Source organism: Apiospora hydei (assembly GCF_038363865.1).
Source record: "Apiospora hydei strain CBS 114990 chromosome Unknown utg000004l_segment0_segment0, whole genome shotgun sequence".
Lineage (NCBI taxonomy): Eukaryota > Fungi > Ascomycota > Sordariomycetes > Amphisphaeriales > Apiosporaceae > Apiospora > Apiospora hydei.
The window spans coordinates 1,237,361-1,262,095 of record NW_027117363.1 but is presented as its reverse complement, the minus strand read 5'-3'; the positions used below and the strand labels follow the sequence as shown (position 1 = coordinate 1,262,095).

At 54.2% G+C, this 24,735-nt stretch overlaps 11 protein-coding genes across 11 annotated transcripts; 6 read left to right on the top strand and 5 right to left on the bottom strand.

Annotated features, from left to right (window-relative positions):
- Positions 1-45: 45 nt before the first annotated feature.
- On the bottom strand, positions 46-2,413 carry PG997_002914 (pH-response regulator protein palC; the record flags this gene model as incomplete). The annotated part of the gene is made up of 3 exons (XM_066807229.1): positions 46-315; positions 376-1,379; positions 2,332-2,413. The coding sequence occupies 3 exons, from the start codon at positions 2,411-2,413 to the stop codon at positions 46-48; spliced, it is 1,356 nt and encodes a 451-aa protein (XP_066670847.1).
- On the top strand, positions 2,343-4,143 carry PG997_002913 (dolichyl pyrophosphate Man9GlcNAc2 alpha-1-3-glucosyltransferase; the record flags this gene model as incomplete). Its single annotated transcript, XM_066807228.1, has 2 exons — positions 2,343-2,568; positions 2,630-4,143. 2 exons carry the CDS (start codon positions 2,343-2,345, stop codon positions 4,141-4,143), a joined length of 1,740 nt encoding a protein of 579 aa, XP_066670846.1.
- A 1,047-nt stretch (positions 4,144-5,190) lies between these two features.
- On the top strand, positions 5,191-6,911 carry PG997_002912 (uncharacterized protein; the record flags this gene model as incomplete). The annotated part of the gene is made up of 5 exons (XM_066807227.1): positions 5,191-5,331; positions 5,391-5,445; positions 5,526-5,715; positions 5,887-6,532; positions 6,588-6,911. 5 exons carry the CDS (start codon positions 5,191-5,193, stop codon positions 6,909-6,911), a joined length of 1,356 nt encoding a protein of 451 aa, XP_066670845.1.
- Positions 6,912-9,148: 2,237 nt separating this feature from the next.
- Positions 9,149-10,287, top strand: PG997_002911 (uncharacterized protein; the record flags this gene model as incomplete). The annotated part of the gene is made up of 5 exons (XM_066807226.1): positions 9,149-9,205; positions 9,271-9,311; positions 9,410-9,522; positions 9,592-10,085; positions 10,150-10,287. 5 exons carry the CDS (start codon positions 9,149-9,151, stop codon positions 10,285-10,287), a joined length of 843 nt encoding a protein of 280 aa, XP_066670844.1.
- A 519-nt stretch (positions 10,288-10,806) lies between these two features.
- On the bottom strand, positions 10,807-11,211 carry PG997_002910 (uncharacterized protein; the record flags this gene model as incomplete). Its single annotated transcript, XM_066807225.1, has 1 exon — positions 10,807-11,211. The coding sequence occupies one exon, from the start codon at positions 11,209-11,211 to the stop codon at positions 10,807-10,809; it is 405 nt and encodes a 134-aa protein (XP_066670843.1).
- Positions 11,212-11,396: 185 nt separating this feature from the next.
- PG997_002909 (uncharacterized protein) lies at positions 11,397-11,741 on the top strand (the record flags this gene model as incomplete). The annotated part of the gene is made up of 1 exon (XM_066807224.1): positions 11,397-11,741. The coding sequence occupies one exon, from the start codon at positions 11,397-11,399 to the stop codon at positions 11,739-11,741; it is 345 nt and encodes a 114-aa protein (XP_066670842.1).
- A 1,612-nt stretch (positions 11,742-13,353) lies between these two features.
- On the top strand, positions 13,354-15,364 carry PG997_002908 (uncharacterized protein; the record flags this gene model as incomplete). Its single annotated transcript, XM_066807223.1, has 2 exons — positions 13,354-13,942; positions 14,157-15,364. 2 exons carry the CDS (start codon positions 13,354-13,356, stop codon positions 15,362-15,364), a joined length of 1,797 nt encoding a protein of 598 aa, XP_066670841.1.
- A 113-nt stretch (positions 15,365-15,477) lies between these two features.
- Positions 15,478-17,018, bottom strand: PG997_002907 (uncharacterized protein; the record flags this gene model as incomplete). Its single annotated transcript, XM_066807222.1, has 2 exons — positions 15,478-16,868; positions 16,949-17,018. The coding sequence occupies 2 exons, from the start codon at positions 17,016-17,018 to the stop codon at positions 15,478-15,480; spliced, it is 1,461 nt and encodes a 486-aa protein (XP_066670840.1).
- Positions 17,019-17,656: 638 nt separating this feature from the next.
- On the bottom strand, positions 17,657-20,426 carry PG997_002906 (uncharacterized protein; the record flags this gene model as incomplete). Its single annotated transcript, XM_066807221.1, has 2 exons — positions 17,657-19,822; positions 20,397-20,426. Coding segments are annotated over 2 exons (2,196 nt in total), but the record flags the coding sequence as incomplete, so codon positions are not given.
- A 980-nt stretch (positions 20,427-21,406) lies between these two features.
- PG997_002905 (uncharacterized protein) lies at positions 21,407-22,242 on the top strand (the record flags this gene model as incomplete). The annotated part of the gene is made up of 2 exons (XM_066807220.1): positions 21,407-21,511; positions 21,616-22,242. 2 exons carry the CDS (start codon positions 21,407-21,409, stop codon positions 22,240-22,242), a joined length of 732 nt encoding a protein of 243 aa, XP_066670838.1.
- Positions 22,243-22,786: 544 nt separating this feature from the next.
- PG997_002904 (uncharacterized protein) lies at positions 22,787-23,452 on the bottom strand (the record flags this gene model as incomplete). The annotated part of the gene is made up of 1 exon (XM_066807219.1): positions 22,787-23,452. One exon carries the CDS (start codon positions 23,450-23,452, stop codon positions 22,787-22,789), a length of 666 nt encoding a protein of 221 aa, XP_066670837.1.
- Between the last annotated feature and the right edge of the window lie 1,283 nt (positions 23,453-24,735).

Here is a 24,735-nt window from a genome sequence, read left to right as displayed (position 1 = left end):
AACTGTAGTTGGAGACTTCAAAATTACAACCGATATAACTTGGATCTAGTAGTATGACCTAGTACTCTCACTTCTATACTGATCTTGCGTACCCGGAAACGCACCCGGGGGAGGAATCTTGGCCGCCTTCTCATCGTCGTCGGAGCTTAGAGGGTCTTCGCCGTAATCGTCAATCCTGTCCGGTGGAGCCCTCATCGCTTCTAGAGACTGTGCACTTAGTTTCGGTGCCTCGTAGGGCTTGATGCTGTGGATCTCTCTGCCAGATGGCAACCCTGATAATAAGGAGGCCGGAGATGGTACGGTTTGTGTCATGATCTGTGAGGATGTTAGTAAACTTGGGGCTTTTGTACGCAAACAAGATCCATCAATTCTTACCGTATCGTTCATCTTGGTCCATTTCTCCTCCAGCATCTCGATCACCCGTGTCTCCTCTAGCTTGCCGGCATCAGCACCCCATCCAGAGCCCTTTTCGACCTTCTTATCTTCTCGCTTGTCCGACCACTCCTTCTTCATGCGACTGAGACTCAGTCCCTTCTTGGCTTCCTTGGGCTCGTGGCCCAGCTCCTGGAGGCCGCACTGCAGCCATCCCAATGCCGTGCCCGTCTGGCCCGACAACTCCGCATCGATGCCGAAGAATCGGCAGGCCCGCGCCCGACTGGCCATGCGCAAGTCCTCGATGTAGCGTATCAGTCCCTCGTTGAGCTTGGACGTCCCCTTCGTCGTGGCCTTAGCCAGCGCCGAAGCCTGGGCCGCGTGGTCGGCGGCAGCCAAGCACAATCGCGCAAAAAGGTGGGCGCGCACCTTGGGGATGTCGGGCGCCTTGTACATCCACTCGGTGTCGTTCTTGTTGCGGTTCTGAGCCACGACGGCCGGGTAGGGGTCGTCCTTGAGGACGGCGAGGAGCGTGGCCTCGGCCAGCGCCAGCGAGGCCAGGGCGCGCGTGGTGGTCGCGGCGATGTCCGCGCAGGGCGGGCTGGTGACGTGGGCCTCGGCCCGGCGCGCGAGGAAGTCATGCACCGAGGCCGCGTCCAGCAGGTGCTTGGCCGCGTTCTGGATCGCCGTGGTCCGCTCCTGCGCGCCGAGGTGCGCGCCCGACGTCACGTACAGCGGGTGCAGGGCCGCGCGCGCCAGCAGGCTGTGCGTGTAGCCCAGGGTCGACAGGGTGAAGAACAGCTCGTACTCGAGCGACTGGATCTTGACGCGGGCGGTCTCCCGCCCGGGCACGGCGCTCTCGGAGATGGTGGGTCTCCACTCGATGCTGGGAGTGGAGGCCAGGGTCACCCCGATGGCTTCATCGTGTGCTTCATGCAGTGACCGCTGCTGGCTGAGACCGGCATCCACGGCCAGCAGGTAGGGGATGTAGTTGTCAAGGCTGTTGACTAAAGACGGGAGATTGGGGGCTTGGGAGGCGGGCGGCAGGCGCTTGTGCTTCTTCAAGGCATCCCTTACCACCCCGCGATGGGTGCTAGCATTGAGGGGCAGTGAGGGGGTGGGTTTCGCAGTTGAAGCTGGCGGAATATGAGAAGGAGGAAGTCGTCGGGAGCACAAAAGGAAAAGGCATGGTCGATATGGAAAATGAAGATAATACAGGTCTCAAGTTGCTATTATCGTACACCACAACAAAAGTAGTAGGAGCGGCAGTTGGATCTTGACAGAAATACTCTATTGCCGAAAGACCTCATCGTGATTGTATAGCCCAGCTTGAGTTCCTTGGCATCGCTGCGCTTCTTGGCTTCCCACCTTCCAAGTGCGCTCTCAAGCTAACAAGCCAGGCAAGCTCGTGCCACTGTTTGGCCCACGCCAGCTGTTACGGCCCTGGAATACGGTAGCGGAACGCTGGGGATCGAAATGGCTGCGAGTCAATACGCGCAGTGCTGCTTTGGAGCCATTGTATCAAATCAACTCAATTCAATAGTACCGAGAAAATATATGGTCTTAATAGAGCTATCATTGATGCAAATGGTGGTCTGTCTTGCTGACAATTTCACTAAGTGTTGTTGACCCGGCCAAATTTCAGGTATGTAGGCGCCACCTAGACGATTACCCTAGTTGCCTAGGTGCTCGGTAGGAAGTACTGTACAGGGCGCACAGCACTGGCTTACTTGTAAGTACATCGCGGAATGACCCGCAGCTTCCAGGTAGCAATTGAATTGGGAACATGTTTCCGAAGCTCCTAGCTTGAGGTTAAGGAGACAGTACCTGAACCCTAGCCCAGGTAATTAAAAGTCAAGTGTTGCTTTTCTGTCCAGCACTTGAAGCTGCATCGTACCTGGTCAACTTCACAACTTTCGAGCCCGATGCCGACGACACTCTCTTCGACCTTTTCTACACACCGGTGAACCATGGCTGCGCCGTCGTCCGCTGCCCACAAACCTCGCCGCAAGGCAAAGAAGACCGCGACGTACGATGCCATCGCGAAGCCCGAAGCCCTCGTTCGAACACCTTCGTTCCCTCTTGCAGCTTTCCTCTGGCCTGCCCGAGGCTCGGTGTCACAATGGGAGGTCCTGCCGTTAATCCTTATGGCCGTTGGCCTCTTTAGATGGGCAGCAGGTCTTTGGGGTTACTCTGGTAGGCACACATCTGGATGATTATACTGCACTTTGCGCGACAATCGCTAATAGTTGCGCAGGCTTTCAGACACCCCCTATGTTCGGCGACTTCGAAGCCCAGAGACATTGGATGGAAATTACGACACAGCTTCCCATCTCACAATGGTACTTCCACGACTTCCAATGGTGGGGTCTCGACTACCCGCCTCTGACAGCCTACCATAGCTGGCTGCTGGGCAAGATTGGAGCTATCATTGATCCGACCTGGTTCGAGCTGTTCGCTTCTCGCGGCTCCCACGACCCAACGTTGAAGATATATATGAGGGCGACCGTCATTGTCTCGGAATATCTGATCTACATACCTGCGGCTGTCATCTTCGTCAGGAGATACAGCAGGCTCTTTGGCGTGGCGCCGTGGACAGCCTGGGTGTCATTGGTTGCGATCCTCATGCAGCCGGCAACCATACTCATTGACCATGTCCATTTCCAGTATAACACGGTTATGCTTGGGTTTGTCCTCTCGAGCATGTCCAGCATGCTGGCCGGTCGCCATATGTGGGCTGCGGTATTCTTCGTTGCCGCCCTTGGCTTCAAGCAGATGGCTCTCTACTATGCACCAGCTGTGTTCTCCTTCTTGCTCGGAAGCTGCATATACCCCCGAATCAATGTCGGCAGGTTCGCCACAATCGCCATAGCTACAGCTATCTCGTTTGCGATCCTGATTCTCCCCATCGTTCTCGGTACTCTGTATGATGCTAGTCGTGGTATCGATTCTCAGCCAGACCTGGACGGCCCACATCCACCGCTACCGATCTTCCCGCAGCTTGCGGAATACCTTGATACGAATGCAATCTGCTACCCTGTTGTCGAGCAACTGGTGCAAATGGTTCACAGAGTTTTCCCATTTTCGAGAGGCCTCTTCGAAGACAAGGTTGCCAACTTCTGGTGTGCAATCAACGTGGTTATCAAGATGCGCAAGTACCCTGCGGTCTTACTTCAGCGCATTTCACTTGCCGCTACCCTGGCGGCAATTGCGCCAGCCAACTTTATACTTCTCATCCGGCCCCGCAAGGAACTCCTTCCATACGCGTTCGCTGCCACGGCCTGGGGCTTCTTCATGTTCAGCTACCAAGTCCATGAGAAAAGCGCTCTGCTGCCCCTTCTCCCCATGACAATACTCCTTGCTGGCAACCAGGGCCTCGGCAAAGACATTAGGGCGTGGGTGGGATTTGCCAATCTTCTAGGTGCATGGACTATGTTCCCCTTGCTCTCACGCGTGGATCTCAAAGTACCCTACGCCGTCCTCACTCTGTTGTGGGCGTATCTACTAGGACTCCCGCCGACATCTACGAGTGCGTATTTCCAGGAGGGCCAGAGCGCGTGGCTTCAGTGGAGCACCGCCATTGTTCACGGTGCTTTCTACCTTCTCATGATTGTGTGGCATGGTCTTGCGCAATTCGTTGCACCTCCCCTGATAAGCCTGACCTGTGGGTCGTCGCGAATGTCGGAATCGGCGCTGCTGGCTTCACGCTGTGTTATCTCTGGTGTCTTGGCAAATTGGTCCAGGAAAGCGGTATACTTGCAAGAAACGTAGGCCAAAGCCCAGGCGGAAAACCGAAAACCCAATAAGCGCCGTGCTCTTTACGCGAATCGAATTAGAGTCTTGACTTCTGTAGTCTTGACAGAATCTGAACTCCATTGCTGCGGAAGTTTTCGCGGAACAGAAGCTCACAGACCTCCCAGCTTGAGACATCATCAACTTGAAATCGGCTGGTGGACGAGGAATGGAGCTAGGAAGGCGTCGTAAATACGAATCTTTGGACAGGAAGAAGATGCCGCAAAATGGTATTCTCGCCTCTATAGAACAACTAAAAATTATACCCACAATGACCAACAACAACGGATTGCAGCACAAGCTGTGTCTTCCTCTTCCCCAATGGGCGAATGCGCCAAATCGTGACACAGCTGATCCCGGCAAACAGGTTCTCAATCTCACTGGTTCTTGGATATATTATATAAGCCGTGTGGTACCAGATTTGGAACCGTAATATTTTCCGGGAAACCTACGGCCGGCGCTTAAGCATCTAATCTTAGGCACGCTCCGCGCCGTTCGAGAATCAACATAGCGGATATTTTTGCCGATGCAACCTAGTCCTCTCCGCTCGCTATTTATACTGCGTGTATTATTGGCCAGTCATGTCCTGCAGGAAATAAATCGATCCTTCCTCCTGGGTAGATGATCCGACGTACTTAAGATTTAGGCGTCCCCAGGACCAACACCAGCTTACCAAGGTATTATTGATGATGCAGTCGTCTCTGATCTCCCCCAATATCGGTAGACGGCGATGGTGTACACCTGGATTTGTGTAAGAAGGGTGATGACCTTCAAGGGTATTGTCGCGAACCTACACGATGGTGAATGCTTCTGCGTCCAAAGTTGTATCAGCCCTGTCAGCCTCCTGAAATTTGCAGTGGGATGATGTGTGTCTACTTCTAACTTGAGGTTCACCTCGATCAGTTAGGCATGAAAATGATATGCTTGTTGATCCCGTTCTTCCCCTCTGTCTCTTTGGACTGCCATTTCCTGCCTTTTGACAATATGTGAGCTGCGGCTTGGAGCTCTTTTCGCCCACTCGCCAATATGAGACTGTTTCTTGGAGCATTGGCTTTTGCGGCCAGAGTTTCTATGAGTTCGGCTCATGAAACAAATCCTCCTCAGCCAGGTTCGCTGGCGACGCAGACCGCTGTCACGCCGGCGATCCACACGGTCAGTGTTGGAGCAGTATGTCAACACCATATCCTGAGACCCTACGTCCTGACTAAATGGTGTGTAACTCACAGACAGGGTTTTCCTTCCGGCCAGAATCAATCACGGCGAATGTGGGGGATATCGTTCGTGAGTTGTCCTTTCATCTCTTCTATCTGTGACACCTAAGTTAAACAACGGCGTGTACTCATTATGTCTGATCATATCAGGTTTCAACTTCTATGCTACGAACCATTCGGTCGCCCGCGCCGAGTTCGGGTATCCATGCATACCGTATGAGACCGTTGAGATCGGGCGACGAGGCTTCTACAGCGACCTCGTGCCGGTCCAGGCTATCCTGAACGAGCCACCCCATTTCGACGTCAGAATCAACGATACGGAACCTATTTTCTTCTACTGGTATGATGAATGCACTGCTCGCGCATTATGTTCAGCCTTGTATGGCTTCGTTCGTCTCTTTTTGACACATTTCTTTTTTCCAGCACTGCACCCGGATCGTGCCTTGGAAACTCGATGGTTGGGGTCATTAACCCAGTATGCATTGCTCTCTCTGTTACTGAAACCGTATAGTTGTGGAATTATATCCAAGGAAAAAGAGGCTAATCAGCTAGCAACCAAAATACAGAATGGGACCTTTACGCTCGATACCCAGAAGCAGCATGTCCTTAACTCGACGTTCGAGTTTGCTCCAGGGCAGCCATTTCCTACCGAAATGCCGCGGCCCGACCCGAGGGTACCTGGCGGGTACATGCCATCCGCAGCAAACTTGACAGGGTCTCAATATGGGGGCGGTGGCGACCAGGATTCGATGTCAGGGGCTGTCATTGCCGGTATCGCCGTGGGCGGCGTGGCCTTGCTCGGACTCATCGCAGGCCTTTTGTTTATGGGCTGTCGTAAGCGGCTCTTGCGCATGGTCCGTCAGCAACGGGGCCATATCGCGCTGCGCTCCGCACCGTCACCGCCCCCAGTACCTCCCGCCCGACCGCCGCGGAGCCCGCATAGGGGGTCGGAGGGGCTCCTTTTTGCCTGCCAGGGAGAGCGGGCGCCGTCTTCTCGGTCCGTGACTCTGCGAGGAGGCGCCGCCGCATCAAGATCAGTCGGTAGAGATGTTCGTCGCATGAACCCGATGGCGCAAGAACAGGAGGGTGAAGTAGTGGCATACTCGAGTCCCGAGGCACCGTACTACGGAATCATTAGCCCCATGCGCGAGAAACCGGTGCACTACCACCGCCAACAGCAGCCGTCACATGGTACTGCTGCTTACTCGTAAGTGTCCTCCTACTCCTGCTGCTCTGACCACTCCTCTCATCCTCTTATCGCGCGAGGAGGAGGATGATGATGACATCGCCAACGCAATGGTTCCTGACCCGTACCACAGCATAAGCAGCAGCCAGTACCACCCGAGAGCGCCCATCATGCTGGCGGCCTCTACCACCCCGCAGATACCGCCACCGGTCGAGCTGCCGGCCCGCGCGGATCCTGGAAACTCGCCGCCTCCGCGGTACTATAATAACAACTGGGGCGTTCCGTTCAGTTGTCGGAGGGGCGTCGACTATGATTACCGGCCGGAGAAAGTGAACGACAACATGATCTGATGGTTCCTGGTTTTATGGGACACAATAACGCTCCAGGGACGATAAAACAACGATGACACCAACAACAACAACGACCACCGCAGAGTCTGCTGGTGTCGTGGCCGCCCCTCACTCCCTCGAAACGTCATTATATATCAATCTTGTATTCATATGGGGGTCCTTAGTCATTGCCTTTCAAAGGCGTTTTGGTTGCATGGTCAAGTAATTGTACAATATGCTTTCTGTATTAGTAACATATCCGTAACTCTCTGTACCGTGATGCGCGTCTGGCAGCGCAGACATACTTCGGATTACCTAAGGTATTCATGGGTAGACGGGGTTGGGCAGAGAGTTCGGCACATGGGAAAATGACAATGTTTTGAGTTCTGTCAGACTTGGGTAATATGAAGCAAAAATTCGATGAGACGTAATCGTATCGTATGCAGGGCTACTAGCTGGTTCGCACATGATCTGGAAGCATTGCCAGCTGTAGGCCATGCAATAGAGATGGGTTTCTATACCTATCGAACAATTGGACTGCGAGAGCACGTTCAATGTTGTTTAAGTTCAGAGCATTGGCATACTGTCTTGCCGAGGTCCCAAGGGTGTAAATGGATGTCTTACGTTTACTCCACCGTACGGAGTGTAGTTGGCAATGCAGGGGGACACCTCTTCTTCAGATCAATGGTGGGCTCTTGAGGTTCGTGATCATGTCCTCCTTGCCCCAAAAAGGAGTTGAAAACCAGTGCAGACGCCTAGTAGTATGCGGCAATAGCAGACTATTTATGGATTGCGGGGCCCTCGCAGGCTGAGCTGCAGGCACCGGCATCCATCAGGAAGCACGACTGATGATCGCGGCATCACGAAATGACGTAGAAACGATTGCAGCCCTCAGGATATATTGTGTTCTACTAGAAGAAGAGGAGGAGAAGCTCACCAGACGTCATCAGCATACGGGCTCCTGCTAGAGGCTGATTACTGTTGGGGGAAAAGGCACTCGAGTATAGAGAAAAGTATTAGGTGTTCTTTGTTCTATTTTGGGAGCGGCACGGCACCTTGCATCGACTCGCCAATTGCTCGGGAGGTGCGGAGGTGGCTGTAGTGTAGCATCATCATCCCCTAACCTGGCCTCTGTGGCTTGTGGTGGGAAAAAGAGGACAGCGTGCCCCCGGCAGCTGGCCTTGTTCAAGGACCTGATCGATGTGGTTCGACTCCGATGGACACTGACAGACAGACAGACAGACGGACCTCTCCTTAATCGTGGCTCGTAACCCATGCAACTTGACTCGTATCGCGGAGACAGGCCTAACGCGAATGGAAAGGCTGAGAGGTCAACCATTACTGTTCGTTGAATGTATTCATTAGAGGATGGTTCAGAAGATGGATCACATAGCTCTCAGCATCAGCCCTCTTTACTCAGCTGTTACCCACTGAAAACCACTAGACCCAACCAATTAAGGGCGCTGGGTGGACGTGCCGGACGGACCAGGTGGTATCTCCCGTGTCTTTGAGCTCTTTTAGCGGGCACTTGGGAGTACTCTAGGTTACCTAAGGTACTTGAGTTCTGCTTGCGCTCAGGGGGCTTCTCCGGTAGTTTCAAAGTATAGGCCCTATGGAGTACATAAGCTGCTCGGCTCATCGTCAATCACTAGCAGCAGCAGCAGCAGCAGCAGCACAGCAGCGAAGCAGCAGCCACCCTTGCAATTGCTTTTCACCAATTGAGCAGAGTAAAGGACACGGTTGTGCCTGCAACGGACACGGAAGCTTACCATTTCGACAGTGAGAAGAACGAGCGTGCCACCACTGCGCCAGTACCAGAACTGCTCTCGGCATCACATCACCGCGGTCGCCCTCAAAAAGGATTTCCTTTTTAAATCCCACCACCCTACCTTACTTACCGTCATTCCCACTCACGTCGCTGGCTGCCGTTACCTTCTCTCGTCTTTGCCAGCCTTTCTCCGCCCGCGTCTGCTCTGCTATCCACATATTTTTTATAAGAGCGAGCTTCCGCGCTCCGTCTCCGTGTGTCCAACCACTCCCATTGAATTTCTTGGCGGAAAGAAGAAGCCCCCAGCTTGGCGACTTTGATTCTCTCTTCCCCCGTCCTTCCGCCGACCCAATTCAGCCAAACCACCTCTCTCTACCTGCTCCTCGACGTGATAGTCTCCACGGAAGCTTGATAGTCCTTGCAACCACCTATCCGCGCTCGCCGAACAAGCAGGTCTATCTCGATTTACCTCCCCCAATTTCTCGACAACATGGCACAAATCAGAGGCACTGCCGGGTACCACCTGGGTGGCCAGAACCCTTTCGGGGTGCACAAAGAGAGGGTCCTGCAGATCCGAGTCCGCTCGATGCCATTCGCGAACAAACCTCCAAGATCGAGGACATGCTGGATACGTTTAGTGAACCCATCAAGCCGTAAGCTAGTCTTTGGAATTCCTCTCCTCCCACGCGCTCTAAGCTGCGTAGGAGCTCGAGTTGGTGATTGCAGTAGAGCTGACAACGTCCTGTACCAGGTACCTCCCCGTCATTGGACGTTTCTTGATTGTCGTGACTTTCCTCGAGGACGCTCTCCGAATCCTGACGCAATGGAACGACCAATTGCTATACCTCCATGACTACAGGCACTGTATGTACATCTCTGACCTCGCGTCTACCCTGTTTCGCGCAACTGCGGAGTGCTAACCTTGAGCAACAGTCCCCTCCGGCCTTAACCACACCTTCCTCCTGGTCAACGTCCTCACCATGGTCGCCTGTGCCACCATGGTCATCATCCGCAAGCACTCCGACTACGCCGTCGCCGGTCTGATGGGCGTCGTGGTGGTCCAGGCCTTCGGCTACGGCTTGATCTTCGACCTCAACTTCTTCCTCCGAAACCTGTCCGTTATTGGCGGTCTCCTGATGGTGCTCTCCGACTCCTGGGTCAGGAAATCCAAGGCTTTCGCCGGCCTGCCTTCGCTCGACGAGAAGGACCGAAAGATGTACTTCCAGCTCGCTGGCCGCGTCCTCCTGATCTTCCTGTTCATTGGCTTCGTCTGGAGCGGCGAGTGGTCTCTCTGGAGAGTCGTTGTCTCTCTCGTTGGCCTGGTTGCTTGCATCATGGTTGTTGTCGGTTTCAAGGCCAAGTTCAGCGCCATCATGTTGGTTGTCATTCTCAGCATCTTCAACCTCCTGGTCAACAACTTCTGGACTGTAAGTAGCATTTACCCCCTTGGCGCGCCCTTCCAATTGGACTGCATACTGATTTACGTAACAGCTTCACGAGCACCACCCCCACAAGGATTTCGCCAAGTACGATTTCTTCCAGATCCTGTCTATCGTCGGCGGACTCCTCCTGCTCGTTAACAGCGGCCCCGGTCAGTTCAGCATCGACGAGAAGAAGAAGGTCTACTAGAGCGAAGCTATATATCACCAATCTGGGTGGTTCAAAGAGGCGCCCCCAGGGGCTTGGGGGAGGTTATCGGCGACTGGCTCCTAAGCTATGTTGAGGTGGATCTAGCGCGCATCACTTGGCGTCCAAGGGCCTGAAACGGATCTAGTATCTCAGATTAGCAGACGGGTTGAAACGGCGCAGCCTGACCCTCTGTTTTCAGTATTGTTTGTAAAAAGTGTTACAGTTAAGGATGAATGAAGAAGTATGACGGCATTTTTCTAATGATACAATATCTATCTGGAACCCCTCGATCAGAGACCCAACCTCAAATTCCGGATGAAGTGAATGTGTGAGCCAAGTTCAGTTTGTAAGTTTGTATTCAATTCATCGTCGAGATGCCAATCACATCTGCCAGCAGGAAAGGGTTGGATATAATCAGTATTGATAAGAGCTACAGTGAGTGACTAAGGTGTTGGCTTGCGTCGCAACTAATGAGTGGTACCCCTTTTTAAGAAGCTGGCCGAGCTTTCAGGATAACCCCTAAAGGATCCCTTTGACATTAAGGGCATGGAGCAATATGCTAGATAGCAGCATGAGGAAATAGACGAGAAGAAGACGGGTTGTCATCTGCCTTAATGGGTGAGCTTGGGTGAGATGCAAGGGGCTCTCCAATTGGTCAAGGTCGCAGCCGAGATCTTCCAGTTGCTTTCTGGCATGGCGCCTATAGTTGCTGGCAACGGCAGCGAAGGCGGTGTTGCGGACTGGGTCATATTGGGCCTGCTTCTCCTCGGAAGCTCTACGGGATGCGGCGTTGGGGTATCTGGCCTCTTTTACCAGCCCGTGGCGGATCAGTTGGGCGATGTAGTCGTGGACACCTACATACATTTTCAGATCCTCGGGGCTTCTCAGGTCTTTCCAGTCTTGGCGTTTCGACCGCGTGGCCATTTGTTGACTGCCACCGTGCTAATCATAGTTGCCGTCTTCCTCCCCGTCGTCCTCGTCGATATCACTCTCGTCAACGTCTATGGAAAGGAAGCAGTTGGCATCCGCATTCTCTAGCCGAACGGTGATGGTCAGCCAAGGATAAGCCATATACAGACTTCAATATTTGAAGAAGCTCACCCCAAAACATGCGCAACGGCTTCTCGACGACCGTCTTCGGGACCCAATCCTTTTCGATGAAGTATTTTATGACTTTGATCAGTCGCCGCGGTTCCCGCTTTAAGTCGGCATCTGGTATGCTAACAAACGTTACAAAGATGGTGATCGAGATCGCTGCCTCCGCAAGGTTCTTTTCGACGTATTCCGGTCAGCTCACCACATTGCCATCTGCCTTGTATCTCACAGCATTGATCACGTACCTTAGCATATTTGAGGTTTTCCTGGTTTCCGAATTTGGCCTCGAGCTCTTTGACTACGTTCAGCTCACTTATCTTCGGGGTCTCGGCATCTGGTTCGGCAATCCATTCTCTTAGACCAATGAGAATCCGAAGCACCTCGCGCTCTCCATCTGATGAGCCCATATTTGCTTCGCTTTCTTCTATCGTTTGATTCGAAAGATACACCAAGCTAGGGATGTGACCAGAACAATCAAAGCCAGAAGGTGGTATTTTGGCCCAATTTATAGCTGCCGTACTCACTAGACCCCTTTTGAGTTCTGGTTTAATGTGGACAAGGATATCCTACTGATCAACATGATGTTGGATGCTAGGAACAAACACCTGAGATGGTTTGCTTTGGTCGCGAAAACCGTTTCTACCAAACAGTCGACGCCGATGCATGAAAAACACCTACAATCAACCAAACACGAATAGAGTCGACCTGAAGCTGGAAACAAAATTTCTTAGCTTCTATGCTGTTGGTGGTAGTGGAAACCCTGGGGCGCATGTTTGGAAGGCAATATGTATTATACGGTCATGATTCCAAAGAAGGGGGAACGCTGTAGCCGAACCTTGCAGCAAATATGGCGTAGCGAATCTTCACACACAATCTTGATCCATATGGCGCATATTTGAGGCCTCGAGGCGATCTCGACCGTTTGCTCGACATTGAAAAGCTATAGATGAGTGACTACCTTCTTGCCCCTAACTGGAACAAGAAGCCGGCTTCTAATCACAGCTACTGAGTGGCAGGGCCCTATCTAAGAAGAACATGGACCAGAGGCTATCGACATCTAAAGACACTCTTGACCATACGTGTTGCCGCGTAGCGACATGGTTGACTGTGAACTGATAGGAGAGATACAATTTTGACTCGTATGGCAGCACCTCTATCTAGCATGATTAATCTGGACAAGCTTCAACGTTCAAGATCAATTCATTGTGATCATGGTGTTATAATTCGAGTCCCAGGAACGCCATCGATATGATCACATATTCAATATTCCCTGTTTTTGGTTGTTTCTGTGCGCAGAACCCGAGCCTCTCATTGCGCTCAAAAGCTGTTAGCCCACTGGCAATAACACGAATTCCATCTCGTGTACTTGCAAGATGACTATAGGGTAGCAATAATTCCAGATACGCTCAAAATAGCAACAAGCTAAGCACAAGTGACTATACTAGCACCATGCCGACCTAAACTAGTCGACCCCTTTTTCATAGCCCCCTTCTGCCCGCATTCATACATAGCGCCAACCTGCCAACTGCCACCGGTCCTGCAGGCTACATACTTACCTATAATTGGCGCCATAATCCACCATACTGCACCCACCCCACATCGCCGCACCGCACCGCCCCCGGGAACGATCGTTTCCCTGCCTGCCCGTGGTGGTTTTCTGGGGCTCCGTAATACTGCATTGCAGTTGTCCTCGGCGAATCACCACACATTTACGGATACGGGTGCTTACTGAATACATACTTACCTATACTCATTCCCGCTTTTTGCTGCTGCTTCTGTGTGTGTCTTTCGCCACCAGACATCCTGTATCACAGCCAGCAGTACGAGTAGCACATTGTCTAAAACACGATATTGTTATTACTTATCCATCCAACCAACCCACTACTTTATCCACTCTTGCTTTCCCAGTCCTGCACCCACACCACTTACACCTATACCATTTCTTAGACAGAGATCCCCGAGCACAGAGACATGGCAGAAGCCGTCGGCACGGCCCTAGCCGTCGTAGGCGTGCTGGGCCAGATCTTCGACGGGTGCGTGAAGGCGTACGGCCACTTCACCACAGCCGCGCAATTCGCCGAGCAATCGCGGGGCCTCGCCTGCAAGCTGCGCATCGAGGAGATGCGGCTCGTGGTCTGGGGCCGGGCGTGGGGCGTGACCGAGGGCAAGCTCGAGGCGCATCTGATGGACGCCTACGGAGGAGATTCTTCTGCTGGTTCTACTGCTGCCACATCGAGAATGGCACCGATAGGGCCAGGTCCTCTGGGAGGAGAAGGCCAAGGCGGGGCGATGATGAGGTCCCTGGCCGTGCAGATCCTGAGCGAGCTGCACCGCACCATCACGGACGGCCAGAGGTTACGGGAGCGGTACGGGTTGGTGGAAGACGAGGAAAAGGGGATGCTTAACGGCAGTAAAAAGGGAGCGTTAGGAGGAGCTAAAGAAGCGCTGATCAAGCGGTCCAGCGACCAGAGTAGTAAGAATGGAGGAACCAACAGCAGCGGCAGCGGCGAATGGAGCTGGCGAAAGGAGTTCTCGATACGCGCAAGATGGGTGGTAGCTGGTAAGCCCATTTCCGATTTACTGTGCATTCACGCCTGTAAAACAGCGAGAATAGGAGAGAAGAAGTATACTGAGATACCGTGTTCAATGGCAACAGATAAAGACAAGTTTACATCTCTTCTCACAGATTTAAAAGGTGACTAAAGAACCCCTTCCCCCTTCTTCACTCAATCAGCCCTCGCAAGCTGACACCAGATTTTCCATCCATCCATCAGATTATAACGACGGCCTAGAGCAACTCTTCCCAGCCTCCCGCATCCCCGCCATCCAGCGCACCTGGGTAGCCGAGCTGCTCCAATCGGCCCAGCGCGACGTCGAGCAGCTCAGCCTGCTCGAGAACGCCAGCGACGCCGTGTACCCCAAGCTCAACGCCTCGGCCAACCTGAAGCGGCTCCGCATCAACCTCGACAACGAGCCGCACGGCAAAGCCGCCTTCAAGCCCACCTTCGCCTTCAAAGTGGCCCGGCCCGTGCTGACCGTTTCGGACCGGGACCACAAGCGGAGCGAAGGCTTCCACCAAAGAGGCAGCGGCAGCGGCAGCGGCAGCAAAGACGACGTCAATGACAGCAACGACCAGTCCGACGCCGTCCTGATCGAGTGGGTCGACTACGACCGCGAGGACCTCGACGAGAAGTTCGTCCACCTGCGCCGCCTCGACCAGCTCGCCCGCATGATGAACTCGGCCACGGACCGGCACCCGGACCTGCACACCATCGATTGCCTCGGCTACACCGACGACGCGGCCCGCAGCCGGTACGGGCTCGTCTACAAGGCGCTCGAGCCCACGTACGCGACGCTGCACACCCTCATCTCGAGCAACGACCTCAAGACGCCCGACCTGAACGAGCGCGTCCGCCTCGCCCAGACCCTCGCCGTCGCCCTCTGGTCCCTGCACTCGCTCGACTGGCTGCACAAGTCCCTCTGCTCCAACAACATCCTCTTCTTCCCCTCGGCCTTCACCGCGGCCGCGACGCAGCCCACCGCCACCGCCGCGCTGATCCCGGACATTTCAAGCCCCTACCTCGTCGGCTTCGACGCCTCGCGGCCCGATTTCGACACCGACATGTCAGTCGCGTCCAAGAACCCGTCCATCCTCGACCTGCACCGGCACCCCAAATCCCTGAGCGGCCTGTCGCGGCGGCCCTACTGCAAGAGCTACGACGTCTACAGCCTCGGGCTCGTCCTGCTCGAGATCGGGCTCTGGAAGCCCCTGCAGGCCTACTACAAGCCGAGCTACTCGGCCGAGCGGTGGCGGGACCGCGTCGTCCTGCCCGTGCTGGTCCCCGGCCTCGGCAACAAGACCGGCCGGGTGTACCGCGAGGTGGTCGAGCGCTGCCTCACGGCCACGGACGACATAGGTAGCGAAGAGGCGGGACAGCTGATGGAGAGTGTAGTGGCGGCCCTAGAGAGCATCCATGTATAATACATTATTTTACACATTTTGTTGAGCGCCTGTCCAAGCATGCATGATATAGTAGAGGCGCCATCATAAGCATAGACCCGATATCAGTACCATTATCATTATAACGGACAACCTCAAGCAATGACCAGATTGTCAATAGCCTGTCTAGCCAACGCGATAATGCGCTGGCAAGTCGGCGTCTCGCCCTCCTTATGGAGCTTGAGCACGGCGCTGTAGTTACCGCACTTGCCCGCCTGGACCATTGGGTCCATGACTGCGTGCCGCGCCCTCGACCGGTTCTCCATCTGGATCACGAGGTCCTTGAGGCCGAGGTGGCACATGTCCATGGAGACGGCGTTGCTGGCCGGAAGCCCGCTCATCGTCGTGTCCACGGGCTCGTTGATGCCATAGACGTCGACCCGGAGCAGGGCCCGCACCGTCAGCCGCCAGATCGTCGGCTCCATCAGGCGGTACTCGAGCAGCTTCCCCGTGCCGCAGCCGCCGTCCTCGGCGAGCGGGCCCCAGAGCCCGCCGTACCCTTCCATGCGGAAGGGGATCTCGCGGCGCTCCGCCTGGGCGCGCGCGGCCTCTTTATCGACGAGGCCCAGGATCCGCTCGTACGCGTGCGCGATGCTGGGGATCAGCGTGCCGAGCAGCATGAGGTTCTGGAAGTTCTGCATGGCATGCGGCGAGAACTGCGACATCGACTCGGCCAGCTCCGCCTCGGACGCGAGCATCCGGTCCGATGCGCCGTTGCAGACGGGGCAGTTGACGACCTGGTACGCCGTCTTGGCCGCGACGCGCGCCTGCCGGATCCCCTCGGTCACGCTGTTGGACAGCCGCTGCATCGAGTCCAGCGCCAGGTACAGGTTCGCCGTGCAGGCGCACCCGACCACCGAAGAATTGCTGCTGTTGCCGGCGCCGGCCGTCGTCGTCGTCGTCGGAGGCGAGTTGGTGTCGCCGCTGGTGCTCTCGGCAGAAGCCGAGGAGCCCGAGGACATGTTCGGCACGCTTCCCGGCGGGGTATCGGCCATGCTGATCAATGCCGGGTCGAGATTGGACGACGACAGGGATGGTGCCTGCTCGAGTCCACCTGCGTCGCCAAAGTTCACCTGGCCGAAGTTCATCTCCATGTATCCAAACTGGCTCATCTCCGGAGCTCCCTTGTTATTATTGCTGTTGTTGAGGACCATATCGTCATGTGGCGGCAGCAGCGTCATGTCGTCGAGGAGGCCCGAGGGCAGCGACGCATCGAACATGGTGTCGCCGCCGCTCAGGAAGCTCAGAAAAGCGAGGCCGGGGTCCTCGGTATCGGGCGGGACGCTGACCATGGGGGTCTTGTTCGGGGACTCCTCCGAAGTAGTGGGACCGGCGGAGGCGTCCTCGCTGCTAGTCGCCTGCTCCTCGCGGGGTCGTTTCCGGGGTCGGCCCATCTGTTTCTGGGGCGAGTAGTGGCAGACGATGCCCTCGCGCTTGCACCGGGCGCACCCGTCGGCCTCTTTCGAGCACGCCAGCTTACGGGAACCTGTGTCGATGGAAAAGAATCCGTCCTGTCAGTGGTGTGGTGGTCTTCAGAAGACCCACTGGGCAAGTGAGGCGACTTACGGCATTCGTCGCAGGCCCGATGCTTCGGAGCCGAGCTGATTTGCTCTATCCCAACGTTTGCGGACGACATGATCGCCTTTCATGTACCGGGTTGCCACGGCTTTTGAATTTGGGCGAGTATAGAAACGGGCTTGCACGACAATGGTCATTCCATGAGGCTTGTGAATGTTCAAGTGAAGATCTGGCTGCTTTGCTGCTCATTCCTGAGGGTACAGTAAGTAGCCGTAGGTAAGTAGGTGGTGGGGGAGAGAGGGATTGGTCGATTCGTAAGCGCGGATGACTGGAGGTGTTATACACACCCCCAGGACCCTAAGCCGCACACCCCGTAAGCCGAGAATTGAACTACACAACAAAGACACCCGCAGCCATGTCCTGGATTGGTCGAGTGTATTAGAGGATACCGGCATTTTGCAAGACTATGATGCCACAGTGAAGCGTTGCTTACATGTTTGTTGCACAATCCCTCATCCGCCGAACCACCACCCTTGTAAGTCTGAAAGACCACCAAATCATGACAAAACCAAGTCGTAGCATTTCAAGGACATAATAGTGATAGGTACAGAATTCCTACTTTGCGTGTTCATGGTAAAACTTCATGCAGCGTACGCTCCTATTAGCTGGCTGTTCTCAACACCTTGTTTTGTTCTTGCCCTTCTTCCCCTTTGCTCTGTCACTCACCCGCTCCAGGCGCCGTTTCTCTGCGCGTTTCTATCTTGCAGGCTGCTCCTCCGTAATCTTGTCATTGTCCAATACCTCGACAGAACTCAGGTCTGCAAGGAAGCGTCTGATTCGCAGACCCGTCTTTTGTCGGACCTGTGCATCGAATGAATCGTCAGCCGCTGCGTGAACAGCTAGCTGAAGGCCTCGGAGTACATCTCGATCCTTGATGTCGCTGTCATCGTAATCGAAGAAGACATCCAAGTCACTCAGGGCTTCTTCGACCGCACTTCTCTTGGGCTCTGGAGTAGTGCGGAGTTGAATTTGGTCGCCATGTGGCGGAGGGCCGTTTGGCTTCTTTGATGATGCAACCTTTGGCCAAGATTGCCCTTCCAATTCGACAGGTGGATGATCCTGAGCGGCCACAGCCTGTGCGTCTCGACAACTCTCATTGTCTTCGATGGCTGGCAGTGGATGAAGCTTCTGACGACGCTTGCTAACAAGGACACTTCCACCTTGCCAATGCCGAGGCCTATTGGTTGAGGGTCCAGCGAAGCTACGCTGTTCAGGGTATGATTCGGGGCGATGGTTCTCGTCCTCCCTTTTCCCAGTATTACGAGACACGGCATCCAATGCACGCTCTAGAGATGAGGTAGTGCTGATAGTATGTTTCCATGTACGAGGAAGCTCTGGTGCAGGCGAGTTCTTCTGGGGACGAGCCACTTGTTTTATAAAAGCCTGGAAAGGGAGATTGCTGTATTTTCCCTTCGCGGCTGTCTGGTCGTTCTGAAACTTGGACCTCCTCTCCCTAGGAGATCCATCTTGTACTCCTACTCGAGGAATTGAAGCCAGAGCATCTTCTCGTTTCAACCCAGGCGGCCGTTTTCCCAACGCTTTGACTGGCTTATTCAGCGTGCCAAGAAGGTCCAAGTTCGCAGATTCCTGTGTCAAATCGTGTCGAGTGGAATCTCGGTGTAGGTCTTGAGGAGGGGTCGGTAGTACCCTTTTTATCAAGGGCAATTGCGTAATATGATCAGTAGGAGGGAGGTTTTGGTGGCGGGATTGGGTACCTCCAGGGATGTTTGTTTCTTCTAGGTTGATTCGAATTTTGCCATCAGAAATGACCTTGGTTTTGTTGGCCGAATTGGGCTCAGGGCTTGCCGGTTTCCCAGCTGCTTCTTTTTTCCTGAGCCATGGAAGCGGTCTTCTTTGAACAGTATCCTCCTTCTTTTCTCGCATTAGCTCCAACATAGCCGTCGAAACACCATCTTCTGGTGTGAAACGGATATACGTGTCGTCGCTGTAGATGGATGACGTACACCTCTCATCATCTTGCCCGTCTAGTTCGTTCACGAGGGGAAGCGAGTTTCGACGCTTGTTGTCCCTCTTTGAATTGGGGCCTGGGGACTTGGCCGCGGCCTCAGCGGGAAGCTTTCCCCTTTGCTCCTCAGAGGTTACGGCGAGGCCTGCAGCTTGAAACTCGCTTCGATAGGGGAGCAGAGGTTTGACGGTGTGGATTGATGGTTTGGAATCAGACTCGGTTGGTGTGATGACCGGAAGTTTGCCTGCTGCACCAGCCGCTTCTGCGTACTTTTCCAACTCCCTCGTGAAGTGTCGGAGAGCCTTGCGCTGGCTGGATGTACGAGATGGGATGCTGGGCGACCGAGGTACCTCGTCGGCGAACTGGCCAGAGGATATGATGGATGACAATCGGCTTTGCTGAGCAAGTGTGCGGTGAATGGAAGCCCAGGTCGCCGGGTCTGAGATACCGAATCGTTTTCGTTGGTCTCTCTCTCGCTGAGACTTGGCGCAGGGTTCGTCATTACTGGGCAGTTCTGCTGGCAAATTGCCTGTTCGTGTGCGAAGAGTATCGGCCGGCTGCCCTTTTGACGGAGAACCGTCGGGAGGCGGTAGTGTGCCCCAATATGGATCACATAGAAAATTTTCCAGGAGCCCAGACGCTTGCTTCAAAGAGAGTCGTTCCTCTTTGCTCACGGGCCGCTTCCTTGGCTTGCTTACTTGACGTCTAGGAACCCGCCTACAAACACGAAAGCCGCAACTCGAACGACCCGTGCCACGATTCTTCGGGCGTAGTCTAGTGAGCTCTACCGACAGCGGGTTGCGTGTTACTTCAAGAGCGGCCCTGTGTGGGTGGCTGTCGCTGAAATCCCGGGAATGGGGGAGGTTTACCCTTGGCCGACAATGAGGGCTTCCTTTCTAGGGTACGTCGAGTCTAGACATCGTCTGCAATCCAAGAAGAAAAATGAGACTAGAAGACCAAAAAAGCGGATAGGTGATCGACGTTGTATAAGCTGCAAGTAAGATAGATGGCTGTTGGGAGCGAGGTATGCGCCATTCGAGCTCATTTGCGCGCATTTGAATCGACGGCGTCTGTCTGATGCGTGTTTGCACAAGTCTAGCTTTTCCAGGATTGCGCCTTCCCATCACGCCCATTCTACTCGTGGTGCGTAACATGGTAATTCCATCGGAGTAAACAAGCCTTATTAGCTCCTTCGGTGGTGAGCTAGTAAATGTACGGAAGCTCCCTGCTCCCCTGGCCGCCAAACTTGGTCATTGGGACCCAAAGCTATGATTGTTGATCAAGACGGTCAGATCAATGGATATCGGTGATCCCTGGAGCAGAGTATACTTCCAATTGGCGACGACCTTTGCGTAACAAGAACTCTATGGCCGCGAAGTCCCTCTTATCGATTTTGACGTTTTTGTTCATTTCAGACCTTCTTTGGTGTCAGTCCCATTAGACACGGGAGGAAAATTGAAAGAGCCATACCTGGCAAAAGCCTGGAAGTGAGAGCGTGTCGCCTGTTTTGGGAAGTTAGCACATTTTGGTGAGTAAGGCTCCTGACGGAATGAATGAGTACAGTACCTCTGGTTTTGCACGAGCTGCACGGAGACATTGGCGATAAAGTGAGAGGACATCTCTCTGCAACCCCGACAACCGCATTCTCAACTACGGATTTCGGTAATTATTTTCTTCAGTCGCAGTGGTTTTCAACTGTAAAGTCACGTTGAAGGTGAAGATCCGAGAATGCTGCTTAGTAACTTGTCGGGATCTATGTCAGTCAAGATCAATGTCGTCAGTACACTTGCTACTCTGCAGTGCTTCTTTCCTGCCGGCCCGATCGCAGCTGCCAGCCCATTACACCGCACTGTGCGACAGCGACCTTCAGAGTACCTATCCTGAATCATCTACTCGCATAATGTATGCACTATGTAAGATGCATGCATCTCCTTACTAAGGTTAGGCAGTAGCTGTCACTTCACTTCTGCATCTTCGGCCAGATCATCCCTTGTATTGAGCAAGGTTTCGACATCCATCATACTTGAGACGCTGCAACCGACTGCGGGTAATCGGCGACGTTCGGCATGACCGGACGAGAATAAGTTTTTGAGGGGATGAAAATTTCCCTCTCGGGATGCCGTTACTCGTGTATTCGGGATCCGAATGAGTTCTGTGACGGCCGATTGGTCGCGGGCTCTCGGTTGTAAGGATAGTGCTTACACCTTAGGATTACTTGCAATCGACTGTTACCCTGTAGTCAAATAGGAGTGGCTTTACATGTCTATGGTGCGCTTGCGGCAACCCATCTGATGCTTGTCTTGCCTGACCCTTGGCCTGGGATTTGATGTTAAAATATAGTAATAGAGAACAAACCGTCCGCCACATCTCAAACTATACTCCCTGGCACGCATCGCTCTTATACCTGCAAAGACCCCTTCCCCCTTTATCCAACTTCACTGTGATAGCAAACCGTGTCTACCGCCACCACTATCCCAAACATGAACAGCAGCAGCAGCAATGCCCTCGTTGAGGTCGACTCCCTCATTATCCAAGCAATCGTCAACGACGAAATCGACCAGATCTCGCCCTCCCCTCACCCAGGCGTCCGCCACCCCCAATCTTTCATGGGCGCCCCCTTACCGCCCTACCATCAGCAAACCCCAATGCTCATCATCATGACCACGGCCGGGGCGGTGCAACCAGGGAGATGCGCATGGACACCTTCTGCTGCGGCGCCCACGGCCTGTCGCTGCTCATCACCGCCATCAAAGCCGGCCGCCCCAGCCGCAGCCTGCTCTTCGACGCGGGGCCCGAGGGCGAAGTCTGGGAGCGCAACGCGCAGCGGCTCGGACTCGACGTCGGGGCCATCGAGCACGTAGTGCTGTCGCACTGGCACCGCGACCACTCGGGCGGCCTGGTCAGCGCAGTCAGAATGATCTCCGAAGCGGCTGCTACTGCTAAGAAGGTAACGACCACATCCTCAGCAGTGGTCGTCGACGTGCACCCCGACCGCCCCGCGTTCAGGGGCGTCATGATACCGGAGCCGCAGGAGCCCATCTCGCTGCAGGCGGACCCGACGGTCCGGGAATTACTGGATGCGGGTGCCGCGGTGCGTAGTGAGGATGGCGTGCACACAGTTCTGGACGACATGTTCCTGGTGTCTGGCGAGATCCCGCGTGAGGCTGACTACGAGGGCGGCATCCGCGGCGGGATCACCTTCAACGAAAGTAGTGGAAAGTGGGAACAGGACGAGCCGATCATGGACGAACGAGATGCCGGGACATATGGCTCCTATCTTTGGTGGGACGAAATACGAACTCATCTAAGGTATTAAGCCCAATGGTATGCTGCCATACCTCTGCGGGTAAGAGCAAGACTCGCGATCGTCCGGCAACTTGTCCTATGTACCATGCCATTCGCGTACAGACTACACTTTCGTCCTATCTACACATGAGCTACGTTGATTTCGATTTCGAGTCAACATGGGTGCAAGATGAAGTTTCGATGGTGCAGTGGTATATATTCCATCCAAAATTCCGACAATTGATTGAGAGTGGTCTCGCCGTCCTAATCTATATCAACTCCCTAGCATCGAACCCTTTCACTGACCCCGATTCAACATCATTATCTCCTTACATTTATCCAATACAAACACTGAAAATCTCCAAACATTCCAAGACGCCAAGTTACCCCTAACCCCATAAAAAAGGCATCAAAGGCCGACTGAAAGGCTGAGTCGCGCTTTCGTCAACGCATCTGAGCAGGTATCCGCAACCCTTGGCTCAAGGGGTTCCGGAGCGGATCGCAATTGGTACAAGCCCTGGACGTCCTCGTCATCCAAATTCAGGTTACTCAGCCCATAATAGCCATGGGAGCTCTCATGACAGCCTGGTAGTGACGAGGACGACGGTGAGACCATAGGGGTCAAGGGGGTGGACCGAGTACGAAGAGGGCTCAGGTAGTGAAGTTGTCGAAACACCCCGGTGTGATTCCTCCTCCTGCTCCTGCTTCTGCTCCTCCACGACCGGAAGCTTTCCTCCCTTCCTCTTGGTCTTGCTCGCCATCTTCTCGAGGTGCTTGTTGAAAAGGGTGCGGTTGTACCTGCTACAGCAAGCCGAAGCCGACCGCCGGCCCTGCAGCCGCTCCGCGATCTCCTCCCAGTCCAACTTGCACTTCTCGCGTAGCTCCAGCAGTTGCCGGTCCTCCTCGGCCGTCCAGAAGAAGGAGGCGAATCCCTCTGGCTCATATGTCGGCAGCTTTGGCGGTGGAGGCGCCCGTGGTTCTGACATGACTGCGTTGCTGGGGCCGCCGTGCGGCGCGACGGCAACTGAGCAGTAGTAGCTGTGGTTGTTATTGTTGTCGTAACGGTCTGAGTCGTCGAACCCTCGCGGGTGGAACGGATCCGGCGGGCTGGGTGCGCTATCCCACAGTAGTCCGGCTCTTCTAGACTGGTCAAGGGTGATCAGCTGCCGAAAGCGTCCCCGGATGGTGCCCATAGTTTGGACTCGGTGGTGCCGTGGATTGTCCCGGTGGGCAGTCTTCATCGTGGACGTGGCCAATTTCCAGCAAAAGATAAAGAAAAGACCTTATTTTTTCCATATGGCCACCCGGTCTCCTCCTCCTCCTCCTCCTCCTCCTCCATCCCATCAATGTTTGTTGGATGATGGTGCAGACAGGGATCCGGGAGTTGTGTGCGAAAGCCAACAACGCCATTTACCGAAGCGCCGGAAACCAATTGGCATACGGTTCAATCCGCGAACTATTTTTATACAACCGCATTAGCGGGTGTGATACCAGTAGGAAGGCCATTGGCATATATTTCTAGCTTCAGGTATTGAGAATAGGCAAGGAGCTATTCAGTTCTCGAGGTTACCGTCCACATTCGACCATGATTTGTCGATCAACAGGAGAGACTTGCGCGGAATTGACGAGTGGTCCTGTGCGGAATCAAAGGCAGTCAAGGCCACAACCCGTCAGGAATGCAGATCCAGTCTCTTCTCATTCACCTCGCCTTCCGCATCACCATTGTGTGCTCGAGGCCCAGGTTGCGAGCCCTGCCATCTCGACCACTCCAAGAATAGATAGGCGAAGAATAACGTCGAGATCGGAAGGCCGAGCGGGCCGAACAGAACCAACATCCACATGAATCGGACAAAGATGCTCGTTTGTTAAGCTCAGTTCAGAGGTGCAAGGGTCCACTATGAAGAGCCAGGATTCAAGTGAAGTAAGTAAACGCCAGTTTGAGGCCTCCTTGCGACTAACACACTATCAGCCACCAGTATTCCACAGTTCCAATCAATCACCCGACACCACGATCCATTCGTCGTCCCCATCACTGTTGTCGGCATGCGGTTTCTCAGGTTCCGTGTAGTCTGCCTCCGGCTGAATTCGCAAACGCTTCCGTCTTGCCGTCGTCACGGCTAGTAAAAGAGTTGAATACACAAGAAGTGCCATCCCGAATATGAATAGTACCAGCGGTAAGAGGTATAGTTCCATCGTTTCCGCCGAGTAAACCACGACCCCTACGAAGAAGGTCATGTCGGCCAGCACCATCAGAGTTGTTCCAGTGACTGTACAAGGGATCGCCCATCGCATTTCCGACTCGAGAAAGGGGTCGGCCTTATTGTGAGGCTTAGGCTTCCGGTTTCTTTTCTTCCCATTAGTGTGACTGATGATCGCTAAGCAGACAATCGCGAGAACGAGGATGCCAACCAAAGTCCAGGAATAGTCTTTGGTCATCGTAGGCCAAGGGGTTGGGTGATCTGCGTGGGAGTTCTGTGGCTGCATTTTGTCCCAGTGTGCCAAGCGTTCTACTTGTCGTCGCCAG